The sequence below is a fragment of the Strigops habroptila genome, chromosome 6, assembly GCF_004027225.2.
Source record: "Strigops habroptila isolate Jane chromosome 6, bStrHab1.2.pri, whole genome shotgun sequence".
NCBI lineage: Eukaryota > Metazoa > Chordata > Aves > Psittaciformes > Psittacidae > Strigops > Strigops habroptila.
The window spans coordinates 14,519,946-14,546,827 of record NC_044282.2 but is presented as its reverse complement, the minus strand read 5'-3'; the positions used below and the strand labels follow the sequence as shown (position 1 = coordinate 14,546,827).

At 42.7% G+C, this 26,882-nt stretch overlaps 1 protein-coding gene across 3 annotated transcripts; it reads left to right on the top strand.

Moving 5' to 3' along the window:
• Nucleotides 1-1,483: 1,483 nt before the first annotated feature.
• AMD1 (adenosylmethionine decarboxylase 1) lies at nt 1,484-21,406 on the top strand. 3 transcript variants are annotated; one of them, XM_030490882.1, is made up of 9 exons: nt 1,484-2,030; nt 12,785-12,871; nt 14,924-15,050; nt 15,552-15,654; nt 16,516-16,558; nt 16,651-16,795; nt 17,788-17,880; nt 17,955-18,110; nt 18,886-21,406. In XM_030490882.1, exons 1-9 carry the CDS (start codon nt 1,900-1,902, stop codon nt 19,024-19,026), a joined length of 1,026 nt encoding a protein of 341 aa, XP_030346742.1. In that variant the 5' UTR covers nt 1,484-1,899; the 3' UTR covers nt 19,027-21,406. The 3 variants fall into 3 exon arrangements, with proteins under 3 accessions (XP_030346742.1, XP_030346743.1, XP_030346744.1); XM_030490883.1 differs by lacking the exon at nt 1,484-2,030 and adding an exon at nt 7,783-7,947; XM_030490884.1 differs by lacking the exon at nt 1,484-2,030 and adding an exon at nt 11,543-11,861 and having other exon boundaries at nt 11,894-12,871.
• The last annotated feature ends 5,476 nt before the right edge of the window (nt 21,407-26,882 follow it).

Genomic DNA, 26,882 nt, shown 5'->3' with positions numbered 1-26,882 from the left:
TATGTAGCTGGGATGTGAACCAGCTTGGGAAACTGATGCACATTAAAGCTGATCACAATTGAAAATTATTAACCATGATTAAAACTAAGTAGTTACCATTAAACCTGATGCAATCCACTACACAGCTCGCAGGTGCTTGTACCAACACAAAGAAGGAGGCAGTGGGCAGGCAGAAATAAACTGAAGACCTTATTTTTATGGTAGTAACAAGTTAATAAAAGCCAGTGAAACCACAGGACTGGAGAACATGTTTCTCTGCCAGCTGTAAGGCTGTGTCCAGGGTGCATACAGTGGCAACTAGCCACCTAAGCAATGATTCACATCCAGCTGCCTTGGGAATGACTCAGGGACTCAGTGAGTCAGAGTGGACAGAGCCCACTGCCTATTATGTTCTCTGATACTATCTCACTGTCTCCTAGTAGGGACTCATTCATCTGTCCTCAGCCATCTGCTGCTGCTTGTCCCGTGCTTTATGTTGTAGGCTCATTGGGGCACATAGTACTTTCTGTTCTTCGTTTGGTCAGTAGTGAGTGTTTCCTTGGACGATAAAGTATCGCAATTCTGGACTATAAAGTATTGACGTGTGTTGATGTATATCTATAGATGAAAAAAAAATGTTTTAAAGGACCATAAAGCTGTTTAGTTTGCAACGATGTGTTCTAGATATAAGAAATACTAATATTGCCGGTAGTCAAATCTTTGCACCCGCACACACACCCGCTCCTCCCGGCAGACGCTGCCTCTCCCGTGTGGCACCGAGCTCCATATGCCCTCCCCGGGCATTTATACACGCGTATAAATTACAGCTTCTTACTTTTGGTCACACACACAGAGCTCCTTGAAGGGAAGAGGGGAATTAGACTCCTTGAAGGGAAGAAGGGAATGAGAATTCCGACTGGGAGCTGTTAAGCCTCCCCTTCGCTAGCTAGCAAGAGAGACAGCGCAGAGGGCAAGAGGCTGTAGGTGCAGAGGGAGCGCTGCAGCTTCGGCCCGGGAAGAGGCTTTATTCTCGGGTTTGCTCTTCGCTACGCGCGTACTTGTTTCGGGGTTTGCTCCTATGTCGTCTCTCGGCCATGTTCAGCCCCGCTCCCCCTCGCAACCCCCCGGATCGCTCACTGCCGACCATAGTCCGCGCTTCTCTCCCCGGCCCCGCACCCCCGGGGCGGTCAAGCCCCGGCGCGCCCCCACCACACGGCGGCCCCGGGCGCTGCCTCAGCCCTGCCTCAGCCCTGCCCCAGCCCTGCCCCAGCCCTGCCTCAGCCCTGCCGCCGCCCGCGCTCCCGCTCCCGCTCCCTGCGGGCGGGCAGGCGGGCTGCAGTGGGCGGGGCCAGAGAAACCGGCATATGCCTCGACAGGCATCAGGGTTTTCCAATAGGAAGCAGGGCAGGGCGGGCCCGAGCGGCGGCAGCCCAATGGCAAGCGCGATCCTACGTGATGCAGTTACCTGAGGAGTATAAAGCGGGCTGCATGCGCACTTAGTTCCTCGCTTACACAGTATGGCCGGCGACATTAGCTAGCGCTCGCTCAACGCTCTTCTCTGTAACAGGGGAACACACGGACTACAAGGAACCGAACCGCATCGCCTGCCCGCCCGCACCCCCGCTCGGACTGTAACCCTTTCACACACGCTCACGCCGCACCCGCCGCCACGCACTCCGGGTGGTTTTCGCTGGTTTAAAAAAAAAAAAAAAAAAAATCCTTCTTATTATTATTCTTTTTTTTTCTTTTTTTTTTTTTTTAATTAATATTAAGCAAATCCCCTGGAAGGTGAAACCCGCCCGGCACGGACTGGGACCGGCGGCGGCAGCGCGGCTCGTGCAGCAGCAAACGGTAGCGGCCGGGGGCGGTAGTTTGGTTGTCGTTAATTTCTGTGGTTGTTGGTTGCCGAGTTGTCTCACCATGAAGGAGAACGGTGCACACTTCTTCGAAGGGACCGAGAAGCTGTTGGAGGTGTGGTTCGCCCGGCAGCAGCCCGCGCAGCAGGAGCCTCACCAGAGCAAGGGGTCCGGCGATCTTCGCACCATACCCAGGTCCGTTAACGGCCGGGGCGGGAGGGGGGAGTAGGAGCGCTGCTCTTAGCAGGCGGCGGGCGGGAGAGGCCGGTGAATGGCCGGCGCACGCGGGGCCCGGTGCGGGCGTGGCGGCGGCAGCGGTGCGGAGCTGGGTGTGGAGGCGGCGGGCGAGAGCGTGCGAGAGGAGATGGCGCGGGCTGGGGGGTAGCGGCCGTGCGCGGGCTGCACGCAGCGCTGACGGGAGGATGGTTCCGGGGTGCTCGGCACAGCCGTTGCTGGTGGCGGCGGCCGCGCGCGCGCGGCATGTTCGGCCCCTGCGCGGCTGCCGGCCTCCTTCCCCCTCCCTCGGTGACAGCCCCGGCGTCTCCTGTCCGTCGGTGCAAGGTCGCCGCACCCGCGGGAGGGCAGGGGGTCACCTTCCGCTGCCCTCCAGAGACCCCCCCCTCGCGCTGAGGCGGGGAGCCTCCCTTCGTCCCGGCCGGGGGGGGCTGAGAGGGGGAAGTGGCAGTGCCGGGGACGGCGCGGAAGCCATTCCGTGCCGCCACCTCGTGCAGCCCCGTGCGGTGCCTGCTGGCAACATGTGGCGACGGGGAGAGGAGAGCCGGGCGTGTGCCGCGCCGGGCAGGAGTGCCTGCGGGGGGAGGCGGGTGGCGGAGTGTCGCAGTGCTGCTGGCGGCCGGGGGCATGGCAGTGGCCCCCACTCCTCTGCACCAAGCCCCCGCGCTCGCTGCGGCTCCCGGCAGCCGGCTGGTAGTGGCTGAGCCGCGGAAGTCTCTTCACAGTGGGGCCTCTTGCCCCGGCCGGCTTCGGGATGGGAAGGCGTGGAAAACCGCTGCCCGTTGGGACTGGCTGTGCGATACTGTGGGGAGTGGGGGATAGGAATCTCGTTCTCGGCTCATGAAAGCTGGAAGGGGAAAGGGGAGATCCCCCATGCTGTCGCGACGAGGATTGATGGTTCCCTCACATGGCCGGTTTCGCAGCCGCCCTCGGCGCTGTGTAGCTGGACAGGTTCATACAGCGGCTCTCACGTAGGGAGGGGCAGGCGGGCTGTACGCGGGAGCCCTTCCCGTGTCTCCCCGTGGCGTGGCAGGCGGCGGGGGGGATCCCCCCTCCTTGCCGGGAAGCGCGGCCGGAGCCGCGGTTTACACGTGAGTGTCTTGGTTCCGCTCCCGGCTCGCGCTGCCTGCTCCCCCATTGACAAGGCCGGGCCAATGGGAGCGGGGCGCCGCGAGGGGGTGGGCCCGCGCTCGTCACCCAATGGGCATGTGAAGAATGCGCTGGCGCTTCGTGCACCGCTGCCCGGGGGGCGGGGGCAGGGCCGCGGCACGCACGGCTTCCTGCGCACACGTGTTCCGCGCCGGCAGGGGCAGCGCTCCCGCGGCTGAGCTGTGCGTGCCTCAGCGGCGCTGCCAGCGCACTGCCCCGGGGCACCTGCCGCCGCGCGGCTCCTCCTCGGAACCCTGTCGGGCCACACCGCCGGAGGTGTCCTTACTGTGGATCAGCGGTACGGTGTTTTGTACGGGGGCCGTCTGGAAACATTTGCAGTAGTTATCGGATGGTTTGGGTTGGAAGGGACCTTAAAGCTCATCTGGTACCAACCCCCCCGCCATGGACAGGGACACCTTCCACTAGACCAAAGCCCTCTGCAACCTGGCCTAGAACTCTTCCAATAGTAATAGGAGTCCGACTGTAGAGCTCCAGAAAATTATGTTCTGGCAGAAGTGTCCAAAAAGTGTAAGAAGATAATAGCTGCAAGCTACAAAGCAAAGTTGGCTTATATAGCCTAGAACAGACCAAGAACTATGTACTGGTTTGCAGGGATGACAGGATTGGGATGTAAATGTAACTAGCTAACATAATTGAAAAGAAAAAAGTACGCTTGTCTTAAACATACAGGGCAAATTTGAAGGTTATACTTATGTCAGTAGCTAACTATCAGTATAGTAAACTGCTCAGCTCTTTAGATTCAGATAGTAGCTAGAGGATGTTTTCAGTGTATCCATATCTGCTTGTGTGTTTCTGTTACTCGCTGGTCTTTGGTCAGGTAGCTTGTGAAAGGCCTTGCTGTGGTATACTCAGTGTGTGGAACATGTTAATGATAGTGTGCGTTTGAAAGGAGATGCTTAGCATATGCTATTTGTCTTTTCCTTTGGTGTTCCTCAGCAAATTTTCTGTGTTTACGTATGTGTAGAGTTAACTATCCGAAGATCTGAATTCCCAGTAGGCAGGTAACTGCCTTTCCCCCATGTTGTGTGTGTGTGTGTATATATATACACACGCCACTAGCTCTTGGGTAGCGGAGGCTTCATCTCTGCTATGCCAGGAGCGCTGCAGGATACATGTTTGGCTCTGACCTGTTGGTGTGCTAAGGTAGTTTGTTCATGTAACTTTCTGATTTCTGAATTTAGACCTTTCTGAATAATGTGCTTAAGATGGAAATAATTAGATGTGATTATACAGTTCTTTTAAGATTTAGTGGTGTAGCAGATATCACAGGGTAACAGCTTGTATAGTCAATAACTGGGCAATCCTGGAAGACTGTTGCAGATCCTAGCTGAAATATGTGCTGATTTGAGTTATGCAGGCACTTCAGGATTCTTCTTGTGTTTTACTTCAAATGTGGAAGATTCCAAAAACACTCATTTGACTTTGTGTTAATATACTGGAGTTTGGATATACAGATCCAGTTTAGAGATGGCATTCTGCAAATGTTTTCCTCATTGACACATTCATACTCTCTGGTGTTCTGCTTGTGAGCTCAGGCTCATCTTTACACAACTGCAGACTTAATTTCTAAAACTGCTCAAGAGCATTACATGTAATTGCAAGGCAGATACTGTGACAGTTTTTGTATGGTTTAGATATGGCTGTAAAGCTTTAATAGAGTAGATACAAACTGTTAGCTGTGAAATGTGGTCTTTTACACAGTTTCAGAGTGGTGAGCAAGCTTTGAAGGCCTTTGTGTTAATTGGCTCTTAATACAAAATGTTAATTGAAGCTGTGTACTTTCTTGGTAGGAAGCTGTGATGTGTCTGAAAATTGCTGTTAACCTGTGTCGAGGAGCAATGATCAGTGATTCCGTGTTGCTAGCATGAACATTCTCTTTTGGAACACTGTCAGAATTAAATCATTACAGTTGATAGATGCAAATGGAAAAAAACTGACTTACAATTTAACCCTCTGCTAATTCTGTAAAGGTGATTGAATAAACTAGTTCTGTTGAACTTGAAATCAAAGCTGAAACTGTAGAACAATAGCTAAATGAAAATCAAGTTCCAAACCAGTTGAGCTTGCCTTTTGTATTGTAGTACCTGCTTAGTAGTGAAATGTGAGCCATTCATCTACTGAATGACTAAGCTGGTGTTCAAAGCTAAAAAAAAATCCATGTTGCATGTGCTTGCTAGGAATTGGCTATTTTAAAGTCTTTGCAGGATATCACCAGGAAAAAAAAAGGGGGGGGGGGGGGGGGAGTTCAAGAACTGATGCAATTAAGTGTTTTTTTCACTTGTTTGGTTTTTTCTCTCCTCCTATGGGCAAGCCTGCTTTCTAGAGAACAGTTTGGGTAGGTGTAAAGTGTTTCAGAAGAGATTTATACTGTTTTAATACATTCAGTAAAGGTCTCAACTATAAACTTAAAAAGCATTGAACATGGGCTTTGCTGTTCAGGTGGGGGTGTCATTTGCTAATCAGTTCTGTGAAAAGTTCTTGTGGTTGAAATAGTGGCAAGCACTGAAGATGCCTGCCCTGCTCATAGTCAGAAGTGGAATGGAGTTAATGGTTTTGTGGTCTTGAAATAATTTGCTTTAACTCTGGTGCTTGTTCTCAAGTGTACTTTGTAAAGCATGTTTATTTTAAATAGTAGCCTTGAACTATATATAAAAGAAGAGTTTACTAAAATAATAATAAGAAAAAAACTAATATGCCATAAGCCCTGCAATTCTGTGGTAAGTCAGTACTGCATTCACTATCCCCACAGTAAAATAATCCATTTATTCCTTGGGATGCTGCACAACTATGCATTTTCCATCTCAAGGCTTATCTTGAGCGTACAGAACTTTAAAACATAAGTTAATGATGTAGGTATTAAGAGTCCATGTCTTAAGCATTCAACCCTGAAGAATACTCTGAAATTAAGCTTGTTTATGGACCTTTAGTGTGCTTTCTATTTGTCTAAATTATGTGGCCATGCAAGAAACTGGAGAAAAAAGTGTGGTGATGAGCAATATGGAGTGACAGTGACACGAGATTCTCATCCTGTGCTACATGAAAACTTGGAAGCACCAATACAGTCAGGCATCTGATAAGTCCTGTAAATACTTGCTTTGTACTGCACCCTGTAGCCTGAGTCAACTCACTGCTGCAGTGCCGCTGCTCCGCTGCCTCTTCCCCCAATCCAAATATAACAGCAGTGTTATTTGCCTGCTTTCTCAAACAGTGAACGTGTAAGGAGGCTGGGCCATGAGCCCTACCTGGCTCTTAATCCTGCAGTGCTTTGGAACAAAACAGTGTAGCACTGCTCTGTGTGGAGACTGGGAAGATGGCAGGGTTGTGCCAGGTTAGGGGTTTCTGTCCCTGTGCTTGCTAGCTTTTTAACGTGGAGATGAAAGGTAGTCTGGAGAACTTCATGTAAGAATTCAGGCTTCCCCTCATCAAAATTGATATTCATAAACTAGATTTTAGCAAACAAGTTGAGAATCAGAGGTGAAATGGTTGTGACTCAGTTGTAATTGAAGAATGCTTTCACACAAAGGAAGCAAGCCCTTTTACACTCACTACTATTACTACTGATTGTCATACTGCTGCAGGAAGTTAGGACTTCTGTTGAAGGCTTTTTGATATTTTTCCTACCTTACCACTGATACTGCTGAAGAATTTGGTTAATCATTTTCTGTCAAAAATCTGGTCTCTTTAGTGAGACTGCATAAACCATCCTCTTAAAATATGTAGCTACTGGTATATTCCTAAAAGGAATTTTCTAATGGCTGTTTACTCAGCCAGGAGAACAGGAAGATTTGAGGCTTGCAGTAGATACTTGCTGCCTTAAGGTATGTTCCTTCTGGAGAAGATCCCTTTCAAACTTGCCCTGAATCTTTTCTGTAAGTCTTGTTGAAGCCCTGATGTGCCTGTTGGAGCTAATGCTTCCTTAAACATCTTGAGCGTAAGGGATATCCATCAAATATTTTTGGATGTAAAGCATGGAGTTGCCATTCCGTATATACTGCTGTAACTGCAATAATAAAAGGCCTGCAACAGAAGTGTGCTGACTCTAAAGGACTGTCTGTGACCATCTTTGTGCCATTGCTGAAATATCTTGATGTCATTAGGGAATTTTTGGGAACTTCTTAGTAAGTTGGCTCAGGACCTTATAGTTAAGAAGTATTTTGGATGTAATTTTCCATTCAGCTGCCTGTCTTTAATTCAAGATTAAGTGTGTGTCCCTGGAGGGTTTCTTAATTTTAAGATAAGGGAGATGCAGACAGTCTTTCTATATATCTGTGTTCAGAGCATATAGAGGGGGTGTGGGTTTTGTGTGTTCCACAGATACTGCTGAGGTAAAATTATCAGGTTGCCAGTGCCTTGTGTCTCAGGGTGTGGACATAGTGAAAGATAATCTATCTTAAACAGCAATTTCTAAACTCACTTATAATTCTAATAGGAAATAATTCACATGCAGTTGGCTGCAGGGGAATACATGAGCTGCTAGGAGGTGCTTTAAAAAGCTTGTGATTTTTTTGTGTGTATGGTCTGTACTGTATCTACCTGTTTCAGGATCCTTGGAACTAATGTTGCAGTTGTCGACACTGATACTTAACCAGCTTCCATGTGCCTCGGCTACATCTTCTGCATTGGCAGTTTAGGCAAGGCATTGAGTTTGACTGCTCTGGATCATGGTATTGGTAGGAATTTGCCTACTGAACTGTAGCCTGCTAATGAGGTAACTGATGTATCTGGCTCCTAAAAAAACTTAGTAGGTAACAGGTGAGGGAATAGAAAGTTGCTATGCTTTGCAGTTGAATGCTTGCTTTTAAAGCAAGGTCTTATGCTAAAGTACAAGATGAAAAATGCTTATTGCTTTGATTACTGTAGACCTGTCAGCTGTTTTGATGAAAAGCTGTGCTAGACTATGTGTGCAGCTTGAGCTGTCGTAACAGTGTCACAGGATTTATTTCCTAAGAATTCCTGCCCTACTGCAAAACAACTTTTCTTCCCATTGCTATTCAGGCTGCCTTAGCAAGGGACTGTTACTGGGGTGGTGGGATGATATGCTTGTGGAAGCTGTTAGTTGCTGTTAGGAAAAAGTTATTGATGTAGTTCTTTATCTTGTTAAATTGCTGTTGTTGCCTTCCCAGTTGGCCTGAAACAGCAGTATTGTGTTACTGCCTGATATACTAGACTCCTGTGTTAAGAACCTGTTCTACCCTTGAAGGTAAAGGCTCAGAATAGGCCAGTAACTTTCACTCAGAAGTATTATTTATCTGGCAAGGGAAACTTGATTCATGGCTTGTTCATCCTTTATTTCTCAGAAATACAAAATAAAGGAGCAAACATGATGGTTTTGAACTTGGTTGAGAGGGTTTGTTGACTATTAATTTCATTAAAAGCTTCAAGCATAGTTCCTGAAAATAAATACTTCTCTGTTCTGATAGGTTTCTTGTACTGACATACTTGGGTGGCAGTTTGCATGAAAGTTATTTGCACTCTGGTAACAAGTCTGTGCCAATACAGCACTAAACATTGCAACACAGGTGTAGAGTAGGTTGCTGAGCCTGGTACGTTTTTTCTTGTGCATGTTCTGCTGGCTAATTATAGAACAAGTGGCTTTTTACCGTTCAAGTATGGACAGCTTTTCACACTTGAGTAGATGTATTCCATTTTCCTTTGGTATTCTCTGAGCATGTGCAGCCAAAGATGCACCCTTTGTCTGCTGGAGAAACTATTCGGGCTTTCAGTAGGTGGCAGTTACTTGAGGTTTACAGTTTTGGAATGAAGCAGGAAATAAGCCTGCCTAACAGTGAGGAGTTGGTCACAAATGCATTTTTGGTGTGGAGTTCCAGTGGATGCAGCTCTGCTACAGAACTTACTTAGCTACAGGTGATTTGTGCATTGTATTCTAGTGTGCTTGGCTTGAGTATAGGAGAAAAGTTTCTAAAGTGTCTGGGATTGGCCTGATGTCTGGCTATGGGAAATGATTTGGACATAGTAATACAATCTGCATACTTCCCACTGAAAGGGGAATCTTGAAGAGCAGAATCCCATTATAGCATTTTATTGAGAATTAGTCTCTTTGGTTCCCTTTCTTCAGTTAGAGGCTTTGCTTGCCAGTTAAAATCAGTTATGAAATAAGTAGGAAAGTTACCAAGTATTTCCCAGTTACTAACTTTGAGGATACTTTTCATTTGCTAAAATAGGATTAGCTGCAATACATGTACTGATAACCACTGAAATACTATTTTTAAGGTGGATTTTTTGTATCTACAATAAGTGTGGATGGACATTGCTTGTCTCTAGTAACAATTACACAGATTAAAGAAAAGGAAGAAATGCAGGAATTAGACTTCTAGTGAACTCTCTGCTTGGTACAGAATAGTCCCAGATGTTCTTCCTTAGCTCTGCTTTAAACAATGGAAAATGTCAAATACTAAGGTCATCTTGTTTAAATAGATTATATGGAGATCAAATCCAGCATGTCAGTGGCCTTTCTGTAATTTTCATGCTTAACCTTAAAATGCATAAGGTACAGGACAGTATCGCTGCAAAACTTCTCCCTAATGTGGCCAACTCTCATCCTGGGTGCTGCAACCCCTGGTTAGTCTATTACATGTCTGCTGCTGGATCAAGCCCGGTGTCTTTTATGTTCCTCAACTTGCAGGCTTTTTTCCTTAATGCTACTCTAAATAGATCAAATTATGAACTTGTCCTTTATTCCTTTAAAGGTTCAACACGTGAATGTGCAGCATACACTTAGCTGTGGTTTATGTAGTGAAATAGTGAAGAATTGAGTAAAGTTTTAATAATCAAAGTCTTGGGCAACTGCGGATTTCAGCTGTGGTATCTAAATGTCAGCTGTAGTACTAACAAGTGTAACTAGGGACTTTCTTTGCATGGTAGCCTTTGGACTTAGCATGCAATATTGTATTGTTGTTAGTGTGCTGTACACTCCAGCAATGATCCCTCATTGCTGGACTGCTTGCACACCAAAGTTGTTACATCTTTCTCTGCTAATACGTGACTGAAGCTTAAACAAGCCATTTTCCTGAAGTGTCTGGATGGAACTGCGCTGTGGTGATACTTAAAAGAAATTCTCATTTGTCTACATAATGCTAAGGTTTTGACTGTCTGACGAGGTAAGAAGCTTATGAAGGCCAAGATGTATGCTCTCACAAAGCCTAAGATAGTTACATACTCACTGATATTTATACAAGTACAAAATCAGATTTGTAGTAATGTGCGAATGGGGTTACTGCAGCTCAGCATCAGGCAGCGTAAGGGAACTCTGCCTCATCTTCCATACGTGCTATGTCAGACACTTGGTGCTGCTTTAATTGCAGATAAAATATCACCAGTAGTGGTACTGGAATGACTTGAACAAACTGATGCATTGCCTAGTTCAATTTATAGGAAGAGTATAGTAGGATGTAAGAGGGACGGTACTAAGGCTGGCCAACTGATGCAGGTGTGCTGGAGCTTTGAGAGAAAACAATGTCCTTCAGTCCTCAGCAAAATAGCATGATTGTCTAGGAGCATTAAAAAATAGGTATAGTATGAACTGTTTAACTCTTTGCATTTTCCAGGTTTTTGAGATGTATTTTCATATAAATTTGAGTATCAACAACAGAGCTAAACCCGAGTCAGTGACATAAATGTAGAGCTGAATAAATGTGTGGGACTTCAACTGAGCATTAAAAACAAGCTGTGTGGTTTGGGTTTTTTGTTTGGGTTTTGTTGGTTGGTTTTTTTGTGGGGTGTGGTGTTTTGTGGGTGTGTTTTTTTGTTTTGTTTTTTTAATGACCTGCAGATTCAAGTGGTCTGGGCTGTTATGTCTGTAGTTGCAGAAGACTCTTTCAAGGTTCACCAGCTGGGGTGGTAGGGAAAACCTGACTTTGATTTTAAGTATCCACTTATATAACTAAGCTCAGAAACTTGTTCAGATGTACACTTAATCCCGAGGGATTTTAAGATGTGTAGGATTCTCTTAAACACATTTTTAATAGCTTCAGCCTCAAGTAAAAGGAGGCCACAGCACAAGTCTCATGTAAGTATATTATAGTCGACTCCTGTATAAATATACTGGTTTAGTGTAATATACATTATTAAAGGGAAAAGACTGAAGTATTAGTGAAGGTACAGAATTTAGTGTCAGGAGGCATTCTCAAGTGAGGGAGAAATTAAGGCATTTGTTGTGGTGTTTAGAGAAGCAAAGAACATCTGGATACTTTACCTGTATGTACAGCAGAATCCAAAACTTTGTAAACTGACTGGTTTTCCAAGGGAAAAGATGGTGGAAGGCTGCTGGTGGAACTCTGCGGATAGAACTAACAGTGAGTGCTCTGTCCTGAAGTACAGCTGCAGTGCTTTTGCAGTGTCAAAGGGAGAGAGACCTGACTCCTGAGGAAGGATTAGGCTGACAGGTACATGGGCAGCTGAGCCAATCTAGCAGCTTGCTTTGTGATGAAAGAAATAGCAATTTTATGCTGCCGGCTGCAACGGGTCCTGTGTTTGTTCCACCCCTGATGGGCAGCTTCCCTTTAAGCTGGGTTAGTCCATTTCTTGGTTCATGATGGGTCTGAGCACAAGAGCCCGCACAAACCTGTGGGTGCAGTGTGCTGTGGGAAGGGAGGGATGGGAGAAGTAGGGCAGCCGGCAGGCTTGTAGGCTTGCAGCTTCTGGAAGCTGTATCTGTTCCTGTTGTGCTTTATAGCAAATTCTACTATATTTGATTCTACTGATCTTGTGTAAATACAAGACTGAAGTGACAACCAAATTTACTTTTTTTTCCCCCAGGTCTGTCATCCCTCATGAGTACTTGGAAGTGTTTGGGCTCAATTTGAGCCCTTTTATTTTATTTTTAATAGAATTCCTTGTAGAATGAGTAACTGCAGTAAAGAATTGAAATAATAGATTTCTACCACTGCACTGAAGTTAGCACTGTAGCTTCAACTTGCACTATATGAAAACAGTTCAGTTTGTTTCCTTGTAAGTGTAACATTGCAAGCTATTTGGTATGAGTCTTCTATATTTTCTACAGAGAAGGAATTCTGTGGTGCTGATTGATCAAAGAGGAATTCAGGTCGTTGACATAATTTAATCGAAAACCAGCCCTAAAAACCTATGAACTCGACTCCATGCTGGACAAACAAAACATGTTAACTTGCTGGTTTATTACTCTAGTAGCTGCCAATGGCTTCTGTGGTTGAAGTACATGGAGATTCAACCTAAAACATACCTAAATTATAATTTATGAATTTTATCTTGGTACATATGGGATGCAGGATTTAAGGTTATCCTGACTTGCCTAGTTAGATGCTTGGGATTGCTGTTGGACAATTGTCCTTGTGGAGCAGGTTACGCTAACAGATCTTGAGCTAAGAATTAGATATTACTGTATTGTGGTACAGTTCCTGTATAAAAAGTCTTTGCCTTTCATGCTCTCAGATCCAGCAACTCTAGACAAGAGCTGTAGTCTTGTTTTGGGCTATACTTTTTACCCAGGGTTCCAGAAAGCTTCAGTTTGTTTAACCTGTTGTTTGTGTTCTTCTATAATTTCTTCACAGGATTGAGTGGGACAAACTTCTGGAGAATGTGCATTGTTTGATCATAAGTGTGACAAAAACTGACAAGCAGGAAGCTTATGTACTCAGGTAAGTCACTAGCTTATTCTTTTAGGCTCCAAGAGGTAAAAAACTTAAAGCTGTTGTATGGGATCCACTTGGCTGAGAATCCAGTCTTGGGTGAAGATCCTGCTCTTTGTGACTGCGATTTGCAGGGGTCTGCTAAGCATAGTACTGCCATGCTTCTGTAGTGGAAATGTCTTTGTAATTATCATAGAATCACAGAATAGTTGGGGTTGGAAAGGACCTTAATATCTAGTTTCAACCCTCCTGCCATGGGCAGGGACAGCTCATGCTAAACCATGTCACCCAAGACTCCATCCAACCTGGCCTTGAACACTGCCAGGGATGGAGCATTCACAACTTCCTTGGGCAACCCATTCCAGTGCCTCACCACCCTCACTGTAAAGAACTTTCCTGTTTAAGTTTGAACGTGTCACCCCTCGTCCTACCACTACAGTCCCTAAGGAAGAGTCCCTCCCCAGCATCCTTACAGGCCCCCTTCAGATACTGGAAGGCTGCTGTGAGGTCTCCACGCAGCCTTCTCTTCTCCAGGCTGAACAGCCCCAACTCTCTCAGCCTGTCTTCATACGGCAGGTGCTCCAGCTCCCTTATCATCCTTGTGGCCCTCCTCTGGACTTGCTGCAACAGCTCCATGTCCTTTTTATGTTGAGGACACCAGAACTGTACGCAGTACTCCAAGTGAGGTCTCATGAGAGCAAAGTTTTTGTCTCTTTTTGTGTTTTGTTTTTTGTGTTGTTTCCTTAGCTAAAAAGATTAAGGACACAGCTATGGTATTTCTGCACCTGATCACTGAATTCTGTCCAGGGATAAATAAGTCTCCCCAGTTAAGAGGTTTAGGATTACTTCAGCAGAATAGTGCATGTAGGTGTCACTTCTGGATCAGCAAAAACTGTATCAGTGGATTGGCTTTAACTCCAGATAATGCAGTCAAGGGGAACAACTCCTGCAGCTGAGTTAAGGACATCTGTGAAAATGTAGCTTCCTCAAAATCCTGGAGTTTTTGTGCTGTGCAGCGGTAGTTGTAAGGACACTACTTTTGCGATGTGTTTTTCATCTTACAAAACACTTTCATGCTTTTTCTACATGAACTCCACAGACACATGACATTTTCTGCTTTACTTGAGATTACAAAAACCGAAGCTTTTGTACTCTCAAAGACTGCCTTGAGGGCAAGGTTGGGCTAAGAGCACGCTAGTTCAAGAAACCGTGCTGCGGTCTCGGTTCCACAAGCTTCATATATTTGAAACAAAATTCTGAAAAGAATGTGACTTGTTACAGCTGTGTGCTGGGTGAAATAGAACCTTGACTTTAAATTCTTAAATAGCTCAGTTTGGAATGCTGCTTAAGCTAGGCTTTTATTCCCATTGTTCAGTTACTTGGTGAGAAGATACTTGTTACACATGTGTAAATGTCCTGGATGTAGTATCAATACTTGTCTCTAGTTCAGTGGGACTGTAGGTATCTGACTGACAGTTTATGTATAGCTAACTTTGGAATCTTATGTATAAGGCATATCCTGTAGCTGTGGCTGTACTTTCATTATGAGGCTTCCTGGTCTTGTGGATAGGTGCTGATTTACCACTTTGCAGGAGAAGGTGCAGCCAGTTTATGAAATCAAGGCTTTTGCCTTTTTTGAGTTCATGTTCTCACAGGCTTTATTTCAGCTGAGTAAGTCAGATTTCAAGTTTGACTCTGTTCTGTGTCTGGGTTAAGAAATTAAACAGCATGTCTGTTGTGTACCTGCTTCACAGCATGTTTGTAATTCCTTGAATAGATTAAGAATAGGTAACCTATGTAGTACCTCTTTTCCTGAAGTGTGATTGCTGTGTGTAATATCACACCTACAGCAGGTATTTGTTTCAGGAAACCATGAGCAACTCTCAAGTTAACTGAAGTGTCTTGGTTTGATCCATTTGCCAAGCTTGTTTATGTATCATATGCTGAATGTTCACTTACAGTAATGGTTTTGGTTGGGATAAGAAGCAACATCTAACTAGTCTCTCCTGGCTTCTTCTATGTAGAGCACTTAAGATATTTTTAACACATCTTTTTTTACAGTGAGAGTAGCATGTTTGTCTCCAAGAGACGTTTCATTTTGAAGACGTGTGGTACCACCCTCTTACTGCAAGCACTGGTTCCCCTGTTGGAGCTTGCTAGGGAGTACAGTGGGTTTGACTCAATTCAGGTAAGGTGCCAAAAATGCTGCATGTTCCTTGGGATGTACAAAGCTTTTTATGAATATTCCAAATTCACTGATTTTATTAAATATTCTGAAACTTACTTTGCCATTTATGCTTCCTGTAATGGGAAAATTGAAGTTTAAGGTTGCTTGCTTTGTTGTAGGATTCAGCCTTTTTCCTCTTAAAGGATGTTAACTTACAAGTGCTGTTGTGCTGAGTTAAGGTTACTTAAGGGTGAAAGACTTCCATGTCCATGTTGTCAGTGCTGAAGTCACGGATGTTTTCTTGTGGAAAACAGATCTGAAAGTAAGCGTTTCCTGAGGCTTAGAAATGAAGCTAGGAATAACCATATGCCTCTGAAATAGAAATACAGGTAGCAGCATTTTGATAATGAAAGCTTAGGACCTGTGAAAGCTTATGATAAATGCTTGCATTTTTCAGATTTTTATGTTCAAGGTGGGTGGGTATATTCAGTAGCTGTGATGCACTTTCTTTTTTTTCTTCAGAGCTTCTTTTATTCACGTAAGAATTTCATGAAGCCTTCCCACCAGGAGTACCCACATAGGAATTTCCAGGAAGAAGTAGAGTTTCTTAATGAAATTTTCCCAAGTAAGTTCATGAAACTTGAGCAAAATTGTGCAGCTTGTGTGAAATGTTGATGTGAAGTGAGAAGTGACAAGAGGTAAACCACATAGAGGCTGCCAGGCCATTCAGTGCTCATTCCTTGCAGTTCTGCAGCCAGCATGAGCTTGGGCTGCAGAAAAATCAAAAGCTGTAAATATCGATTTTCTGCATTTCTGACACTTAACTTGCCAAAATCAAAATTTAAATCATACTGAACTTGATAGTTAGCACTTTATCTTAACTGAGGTCTGAAGACTTCCAAATGGAGGGTAGCAAGTCAGTTTGCGGAATCCAGGTCTTACTAATCCTAAATACCTCATTAAAAAGGTAGGATGGTAATTTAAGGCAACTAATGCTGATGAAAAAAAGTAAGCTTTTCTCAGGAAATCACTGCGCTAAAGACTGGATTTAAACATTTTATACAATCTAAAGCCTACAAGAATAATGCTGAACTTTAACTGACAGAAAAGTTTTCTGAAGGAACACGAATGCTGTAGTACTTGTCCAGGTTATTTTGAAAATAAATGCTAATCATAAATTCATTAAATAGATGCTTAAGAGTACCAGGACTTCTGTCTGTGCACAGCCAAAGCTGTCACCTGAATTTCCTGCTAGTAGACTCTGAACCAGGGTGCCCAGGCCACCTTCTGAGGGAGCCTGTTTTCCTGATTATTGGCTTTACATTCCTGAAGTTAAATGCCTGATCATCTGATACAGAGGCTGACTAACAGTGCACTATTAATGTTCTGCAGAAGACTTCTATCTTTAGCTATGAAATGAAGCTAATTTTTTATGTGAAGTATCAGTTGCGGTGCATTAACTGGAGACTTTTTTTTCCTTCTCTAGATGGAGCAGCTTATTGCATGGGGCGTATGAATTCTGATTGCTGGTATGTATGTGGAGATTTTGAAATCTTTGGGGCTTACAGTACACCTTGGTGCTGCTAGTATTTATTACATCCATGATCTGTATTTTATGCAGGTACCTGTACACCCTGGATTTCCCAGAGAGTCGGATATCCAATCAGCCTGATCAGACACTGGAAATTCTGATGAGTGAGCTTGACCCAGTAGTTATGGACCAGTTCTACATGAAAGATGGTGTTACTGCAAATGATGTCACTCGTGTATGTTCACTTCAAAACTAAGCGTTCTGGGGGAAATGGCAATAAAATATTTCATTTACCATTTAATACAAGGTTTATTTTGGGGTAGGAAAGATGTCATAGAAAATATCAGATTGCTGTTTTGGGGATCTCATTTAAATCTAGAATGTGTTTTTGGGAGTATAATTTCACATTTTCAATGCTCCTGCTTTAATATGTTGAGAGGAGCAATTGGGTGATTGCAAGCTTATCTTCTGGAAAATGGAGTAGAAATAAAACAGCAATTGAGTAACTTCTGCTGCAGGATGGAGATTAGGAGGGGTAAAGCTTAGATGGAAGACAATGAATGACATAGGAATCTCTGTATCAGAGTTAAGGTTAAATCCTGGAGCCATTTGCATGGGGGAGGGTTAAGGTCTAAGTGTAACTAAATGGTTTTGCTTCATTTTTCCAATGGGAAAGTCCTGTGACATAAACAAGCTTCTCTGACAAGTACATTGACTTGATCTGGGTTTCCATCTTAGGCTTTGTTTCTTATACTGTATTTGCTATGGAGATTTGGCTGTAGCTCAACTACCATGTGGGAAATCAAAGTGCTTGGGATTGCACTTCATTCTAAAGAAATGTATTGTTACTCTGGAGTAGATGGTAACACCCTTCACTTTGTGGATACTGGTTGAACAGGAGCTCTGTTTTCCATTTTAGTTGAAGAAGCAACTAAACAATGCTATTTTAGAATCCTGAGCTGTTCCCTAGTGTTGGAGGCATGCAGCTTGGTTCAGTAGGAGGCAGTGTATCTGATAGCTTGCATGCAACTTGTCACTCTGGCACTTGGTATGTGACAGGGTGCAAAACAAGTTCATCTACAGTGGTACGCATTATCAGACTGACTTGTTCTTGGGAGAATTCTGGTGTCATGTTATCTAAATTGTTCATTCTGCCTTTGATTTAAATCTAAACAAGTATAGGGGTGTATGACAAACTAAGTGGTGTAATTTTAATTTCTGTTGCAGATGAGTGGAATTCGTGACCTGATACCAGGTTCTGTTATTGATGCTACAATGTTCAATCCTTGTGGGTATTCAATGAATGGGATGAAATCGGATGTAAGTTTCACACTTAGCGATAATTAACATTAAAATAAGTAGTTACTATCTGGTAATCATTTTTTTCTTTTCAGGGAACTTACTGGACTATTCACATCACTCCAGAACCAGAGTTTTCTTACGTTAGTTTTGAAACAAATATAAGTCAGACCTCTTATGATGATCTGATTAGAAAAGTTGTAGAGGTTTTCAAGCCAGGAAAATTTGTGACAACTCTCTTTGTTAATCAGGTGAGTTTTCTTGCATTAGGTTGTCAGACCCTGAAATGCACACAGGCACAAACAAAGCAAGGGTAGAGATTTCTTTTTTTACTGGCGCATTAGTGGTTTACAGTTTATCTCTGTTTAGATGGTAGTTTCTTTGGAAAGTAAAAATATTCCTCAGTATTGCTTTGGTATGTACTAAATCTGATCTCCAGAAAACTTATGAAAATACTAATATGGGGGGCAGCCCAATCTCAGTACTCTAATGACTTCCTGTGCAGTTCTCTATAGGCATAATTTCTTGCTTTGGTATTTTTCTGGATTTGGCTTCAGCTGTCAGTTGTATTATGGTGATGTTGCCAGCTAGTCACAGAATCCTGGCTCGGTTACGATTGGAAGGGACCTTAAAGCTCATCTAGTTCCAACCTTCTGCCATGGGCAGGGACACCTTCCACTAGAGCAGGTTGCTCAAAGCCCCGTCCAACCTGGCCTTGAACACTGCCAGGGATGGGGCAGCCACAGCTTCTCTGGGCAGCCTGTGCCAGTGCCTCACCACCCTCATAGGGAAGAACTTCTTCCTTATGTCTAATCTAAATCTACGTTCTTTCAGTTTAAAACCATTGCCCCTTGTCCTGTCACTACATGCCTCTGTCCAAAGTCCCTCTCCAGCTTTTCTGTAGGCACTTGAAGGCTGCTCTAAGATCTCCCTGGAGTATCACAAGAACCACATGTAAAATACATGTTTTGCTATCACTAAATGGTAAATTTACAAAAGTAACTTTTTCCCTCTTTTGTTTTCTAGAGCTCTAAATGTCGTACAGTGTTCTCTTCTGCCCAGAAGATTGAAGGGTTTAAACGTCTCGATCACCAGATTGCCCAATTCAGTGATTACAATTTTGTTTTTACCAGTTTCACAAAAAATCGCCAGCAACAGCACAGTTGATTAAGAATGAAGAAAAAGCGCAAAAAGAAATCCCATATAGAAGGTGGTGGTTGCTTTCTAGTTAATGATTCAGGGGGCCACGCTTTCCACTCCCACCACCTTGTAGTTGTGGAAAGCCCTAGGTGTAATCATAGTATAACCATTTTGAATTGTATGCATTATTATATCAAGGAGTTAGATATCTTGCATGAATGCTCTCTTCTGTGTTTAGGTACTCTATGCCACTCTTGCTGTGAAATTGAAGTGCATGTAGAAAAATCTTACTGTATGAAACTTCACAACACTTGTAAAAATGATTCAGGTAGAATTGCACACAGTATAGTTTTTCTCCAGGTATCACCAAAAATTCCCCACAGACAAGGCTTTCGTCCTCATTAGGCTTTAGCCTCCACCTGCTCACTGGGGACAGTTCTCTCTTAAATCGTCACTCTTTTTTCATTTATGTTGTGATTTCAGTCTAAAACAGTTTTTGACAAACTTTTATGATTTCTAATGAAACTGATTCCTAACTAACATGTCCATGTTTGGAAAAAGTTCTTAAAACAGTTACAAATTGTTTTGCTACTACAAGTGGTGGCTGATTTATTTTTTAAATCAGACTGACTTTCCATGCTCTAATAAAGCTTATAGGAATTTGCTCAGCTGTACTGCAGCACTGGGCTAATGCATTGGTCTTTCACCTTTAGAAACTTGGGTCTCGGTACTAATGCTGGTTAAATTTCACCTTACCTTAATGCCTCTTTATCTGTCCACATCCCTGAGTGTCATACTGCTACACAATGGCAGGGTTTGAAGAAGGTCCAAGGCTTGATAGGGGAAATGCTGAGTCAGGATGTGAGTGCTTTGGTGTAGTTGTGTGACAGCTCTGCAAAGTGCAAGCTCATTTTGGCACCAGATATTTTCTTTCCTAATCACCAGTTATGTCAGGCTAAGAGGCTGGTGCTTTCGGGTGCTGGCAGGTAGATGTAATGAAGGAGTGGGATTTGCCAGTCTGGGTGTGTTGATTGGTTTGGATTACTCTCAGTAAAACCTGTGACCTACCACTTCTAACTGTAAAGAGTGTTTCTAAACTGGTCCAGTGTCACTTCATTTTGTTGTTCAAAGCAAAGCTAATGCCTCTATCTTGTGACAGTCCTGTGACATTGTTGTGCATGTGACTTATGTTGTATTTGAGTGTTGTGACTTCATCTGTTTTTTCCTCCTAACTACTAAGGTGATTCCTCTTATGGTGACTTGAGGGCATTAAAGTGAAGGCATAGAACAAGAACTGTCTGGGACACCTGGACAAAAGTGAAGTAGAATGCTATTCATAGAGCATGAATAAGTGTAATTCAAAGTCACTTTAATGGGTATTGACTAAAATGCAGGCTTGAAAGAGCTGGCACACTTTCAGCTATGTTTGCAAATACTGGGATTTTAACAGCTGTGAGACCAGCATGTTCACTACAAAATTGAGATGATTCCCCCCCCCCCCCCGTCCTAGTGAGGTTTTGACTCTTTCTGGTTTGACGCAATGGTTTTTTGTTCCTTCCATATTTATAAATGAAGCACTTTTTTAGTGCTTCTAAACTAAAGTCTACTTGGTTAGAAATCAAGTGGTTGGAACATCTTGATTTTTTTTGTTTGTTTGTTTAAATATATTGTTGATGTTCTTTACCAATGTTATCGATTACATGCTGTAAATGGCACTAATGCTTTTTGGTGTTAATATTGAGGACCAATATTTCAGTGGGGGGTTTTTTGTTTGGTGGTTTTTGTTTGGTTTTTTGGTTTTGGTTTGGTTTTTTTTTTTTTCTTAACATTGTCCCAACTGACCTGACATTTGTTGGCTTGAGGTCCTTTAAGTAGACTGAAGATCCCTTTTCCAATAATACTGAAGTACACATTTTACAGATAGAAGCATAAGCCTCAGCTATAAAAATGAAAGCTGTTGAATGGATTATTGAACTGTGTAGGGTGATCAGGATGGGGGGAGTATGGTGTTTATAATTTCTGTGGTGTTAGACTTTGATCATTTAAAAATATCTGTACCACAACTTAATGCTTCAATAAAAGTTCGCTTAAATTGTTTGTAGTGATGATCCAGCAATTCTACTCTTCATGCTTCATGCTTTTTGATACCAGATAGTTTAATTCTGAAATAATCTGTGCTTGTCCTAAATTACTTTAAATTTACTTTGCCCTTGTAGCGGATGCATCTCAACTGTAACACATCAGTAGTTTAAAATGAGGCAGGATGTCAAAGGAAGCCAAATGAAAATGATGCTGTTATTGAGGCTAAAATTGTTTGCCTAAGTGAATACCTAAAAACTTGAGATTTTCTGTCTTCATCTAACCTGTATTTTTTTCTTCAACATTAAACACTTAAAATTCTTCTGAATTAGGATAACTCTTTCTTCTACTGGTCTTAAGTAACAGCTCTGGCCTGCGCGTATGGTACCTAAGCTTAGACTGACTTTGAGAGTTCAAGGTGAAGTTTGTCTCTTAAGTAGACCCAAGTACCTAATCTGGATAGTAAACTAGTCAAGAAGCTAGTGGCTAGGAATGTTGGTGCTAAGCAGATGCAACCAACATAAGACTTCATCAGTTCCATGTGATCAGTCCTGCAGGGACAACAGCTGCAGTTCAGCCATATCTGCAAAGCTCTAGCAATGGTGGTATCCCCACAGTCACCCAAGTACGGAAAACTTGTGTTGCCGTTGAAGGCCTAATACCTTTAAATCACTCATGTCTGGGTACAGGTTTCATTAGTTGCCCAGAACCTATTCTGTGATGCTAGATTTCTTTAATTGTACTTTGGATATTAAATAGTTAAGTCCTAGTTATTTCAAGTAACACTCTTGAAAATGCCCAGCTGAGTCCTCTACGAAAAGAAGTAATTCCAGCTTACAGCATCAAGAGACCATGTCTAACGGTCTCAGCAACCTACCATTTAAGAACTGTTTTCTAGACTGACTGCTACGAAACTCAAGATTTGTGTTAATGGTTTTCTATTTTAATCTTGCCTGGAGTTTGCAGGTTTCCTGTGAAATTATTCATCATCTCCACATTTTTCACCTCAGGAGTGTTCTTCAATAATATTCCTTACGCTAGCCCTTCTCTTTTATAAATGGTGCTGGTAATTGACATGAGAACATGGTCTATACATAATTCTATCCATTATGGCAACACAAATGCAAAGCTTGCTGTAGTCGTTAGCTCTGATAGATGTTAGTATTTCTCATAAACAAGTGGAGGAGAGAGAACTGGTTGCAAGTCCACATGTCCACCTGGTTTCTGTTAATAAATCAATGAAGTAACTGCTGTAAAGTGGTAGGAAGTGCTTTCCACAGATGTGCTGCTGTCAGGTGAATCCCCTCCAGTCTTGCGAGTTTGTGAGGTGTCCGGCTTTAATAGTATCTAACTTGATGGTGCCTGTAGTAGAAGGAGCACATCTCATTCCACAAACTACTACTATGATCAAAGACTTGCGTAGTTTGAGAAGAGACTCTCTAGTCACCTGCTTTGTTCAGCAGTTTTAAATCTGAACTTGGCCATTTTAGTTATCTCTGTGTGCTTAGGGGAGAAGCTTTATATTTCCCCTGCGTAGCCTGTCCTTCCTTCTGTTTCTGAAGGACTTTCTGCATTTAAGCTCAGTCTGGAGTGATGAGTGTTGTGGTCACAGTGTCTCAAGACAATGGAGAGATGAACTTCAAAGCTAATCAGAGCAATTGAAAGTCCGAGGAATTAAGGTAATACTGGTTGTTGCAAAGCTGGGGAGTCTCATCTTGGGCTATGTGGGGTGGAGGGGGTTGGGCAGACTGCAGATAGCATGGGTTAGTCCAGGCAAGAGGACAAGGCAGTTATGTGGGTCTGAGCACCCTGATGTAATTTCAAAATGGTAATAATGCTGCTGGTATCAAGCTATTTGAATAGGCATTAAAAGCCACTGGGTTTCATTCCTAGCCCTGTGCTGAAATGTGTTAATGCCAAAGAGATGAATCTAAGCTGCTCTGTACTTGGGTCTGAGTGTGGGGTGAATCCAAGAGCAGGTGCTGGCTGTCAGTCTGACTGCTGCTTTGGTGGTGTGGGATTATGTTGACACAGATGTTGAAGCTTCTCAGCTAGGGCCTGTGAACAGCTTTCCCTAGTGATGGTCCTAAAAGCAATGCCATCAATACCTAAAGGCACAAGGCTTAGAAACACTGCTGCTCCAGGAGTGTGGAGTTCTCCCAAGATGTACAGCTGAAACTGAATTAGAGGTGGGAAAAACTGCTTCCAAACACATTACATAGTATCTGAAGCCTGTCAAGCCCTGTGGCCAAAGCCTAGAGCAGGCTACTTCAACACTGCCTGTTAAGCTCCTGTGCAACCATAGTAATGACAATTCAGTAGAGAAGTTAATGAACAACTGAGGAACTGCTTGGCCTTGGCTACATGTGGCTAAGCAAATAGGATTCATGTGTAAAGGAATGAAGAGAATCACCTGCATGCTCTTAAACACACTTGAGTAAAAAATACTCCCATTTTGAATGCTAGTGCAGCCACACTGAATGTACTTAGAGACCAGCATTTGGAAGAGAATGCTGTCATTAGAAAGCTACTGAGACAGGCATTTCCTGACAATTTGTTCATTTGACTTTCAATTACAGGTTTAATTTCAGGTTAAGTTGCACTTGTGCTTTTTTATTCTGCTTAATTTTGTCCGTTGAATTACTGGTGCTGCAGTCCATGGGGTATTCTGCATATTGCTTACAGTTCAGGCAGGCCTCTGCTATTTGGGGCAGATTAGGGTAAAAATTGCTTATAATGTTTGCTGTTAGTACACTCCATGCCCACAAAGAAGCACTGCTGGAAATGAAGTTTAGCCAAATTTCAAGTTAACTGTTCAATTTTCTTTTATTTCGTGGTATGTGCTGCACTTACAATACCAGAGCTGCTGTTACATTTAATAAAAAAGCAGACTCTAGAGAATGTTGCTTCTGCAGCTGCCCAAGAGCCATAGCATGATACAGATTTTACACTCTCTATAAAATGCTTTGTTCTGCTTCTGGCAACTGCTATTAATTTTAAATCTATGTATACAAGTGCAATATATGAAGTCACATTTAGGAGCAAATTCAAACTATATATTGGCATTTGTCATTCCTGGATTAGCCAGAACATGAAACCACATTTTTGCTGTTGTGTAGTTCCTAATGTGCAGGGTTTACCTAATTGCTAACTTTATGAAATTTATAGCATTCCTGTCATTTTCTCCACATACCTTTTTCTAGGTTATATTGATCCTCTCAGTCTATACTTCTAAATTTCTCTTAAAAAAACTAAGATTTCAAAGTACCACGCAAGGCATCTGCCCATCTGAAGACATGCACTAGAACACTGCTTTGTCAGTCTGGAATAATGAAGTGTACCAGTGCGAGATTCCTGGTGCTCAGTTCAAACCCAGAAAAAAATACAGTCAGCCTCGAGAAGCCAAACTGGATCCTTTCCAGACAGGCTAAGAAGGGAGCAACATATTCTGTGGCTGGTATCATTTCATTTACCAACTCATAGGCTTCTACAGTCTTAAATGCAACCCAGGACAGAAAAAGTGCAACTTCTTCCTTTCCTCCCCTTCTGTCCACTGTACTGTATTTTGTTTGTTTTGAAGAGTTGCAGAAACTTACTAGTTGCAACAGACAGGAGTCCAGGTACAACTGTCAGATTATCTGCAATATGTAACCTGATACTGTCTGACTTGCAATGATGTTTCATTTTTTATTTCTTTAGCAAACATTTTAAGATTAATATATTTAGAAAAAAAATAAATCACTGATTTATGATGTGCAAAGTATTTGACCTCAAAGACTAAATTAGAAATCCATTTGATTTTTCAAAATCTTCCCACACAACCCATTTTGCTCAATTAACTGTCATGTGCAGTGTAATGGAGTCAAGTACCACCTGTTAAGTATATTTTGTGTAAATATGTAGTTGGTGGCACATCTGTTACTATAAGTTCATAAGCAGCACCATGGGTTAGTTAAGATAATCTTTTTCCTAGGGTAGTGAGAAGATTGATGCAAAATTGTAAGGCATGTGCATGACAGACAACCCCCCACCTGCAGACATACACACACACCTTTACTGCCTGATCTGCATCCGCTTGAGCAGAAGCCAAAGCTTATCAAGCACACTGTGGAAGAGCGCTGGGCCTTCTTTTGAAGGCCTCACTGGCCAGAATGGGCCTGTTTTAAAGGTGAGTTATGAAAGCAGCCATCCCCTGTTACAACTTCTTAAATGGTTTGCTTTGTGCTGGAAGTAAAGCTTTCACAGTGGATACAGTGCTTGCTCTTGGTGATCCAGTTTAGAAATTAAATTTAGGCCAGTTAAAAACTGCAAGTTGTCTGAGCTGCTGGTAGCTTGTTTATAAAACAGGTCTTATAAAAACAAGACACAGCAGACTCTGAAATACATTTGAATTCCAGAAACTGGAAAAAGTATCAAAACATCAGAAGAATACTGCTGTCAATTAACTGTTCAGTTTCCTACACTCTTGAGAACGAGCATGTGGAGATACAAAATGCTGTGATACTTACGCCTTCCAAATGAATAATAAATCATTAAATATTAGTTCATTCCATGATCAGAACTTGCAGATGCCTATGTCTAAGTTTCATGAAGCCAAATCCTGTTCTCTCTTCTAAAGAAACACACTCCTGAATATTAAAACTGAAAAAACCCCACCCTAAACCCTTTTTAAACAGTTGAATTTTTGAGTCTTTATCTCAGAGTACTCTCTGTGAAATCATGCGCTCATTTAACTCATGGCTTACACTGCTGTTGACTGAAGTGGAAGGGATAATAGGACACTGAGTAGTGAACTGTAATGAGTAATTGCTCTTGTAAATTCAATCCCAGGGAGCTCAATGGGATGACTTACAGGGGAGCATGTTCCATAGCAGAATTATAACTCAGTCCTACAGTCCTTATAAACATATTTCGCATTTCACTTTGCTGTCAAAAGTAATGGTGTGTTTTGAGTAAGATGATCCTTAGCAACCATGTGTCAGAAATGAAGGGGAATTTTAAAACAAACTTCCCTAAAAGTAAACATAGCTTTTTGACTTTGAGAGTGAACCAACTGATAGCATTACTACTAAATCTATTTGGTCACTTAACTATCTATTGAATCCTAGAATAGAGTATCTCAAGTTGGAAGGGACCCATGAGGATCATCAAGTCCAGCTCCCAACTACTGAGGCACTGACACAGCTAAGTGAGTTATGCAGACTACATAGCTGTTAACGTAATTGCCTGTTACAGCTCATCTTTCCGAGAATATTTTTTGTATTCAATAATGCAGTTGTATTCTTATTTCACAGTTTAAAGGAAATTATTGTGCAAATAGATCACTATAGGATTGCTGCTTTCTAACTGCAGATGTTGATACATGCCCGTGTGTTAGAAAGGTGCAAAGTTCTGGTTTGAGTTTGCAAAGTAGGCATGGAGTTCTGACTCCACTGGTCTAATTCCCATCTGTTAAATTTCATTGTCTTATTTATTTGCAAAAGTAAGGATTTGGTACTTGTTTTAAGCTGTTACAAATGCTGCACTAACAAAACTGTAGGAAGACAAGAAAACCAGCATAGGATTGAAAAGTTGTTAGTTGCAATTACAGGGCTAAACTCTAGCCTCTTTTTTGAGCGCAGTACTAGTGTACATAGGAGTTAATTACATGGATGTAATGAAACAAGACAAAATGTTCCACGTCCATTTTTCTTGCTTATGAACTTAGACCAGTATGGTGCCTTTTCATCATCTGCTTCTTCCAGAAGAGGCACTGGCCTCTGTGCCTGCCAGAGGTTACTCTTTAAAACACACCTTATGACCGC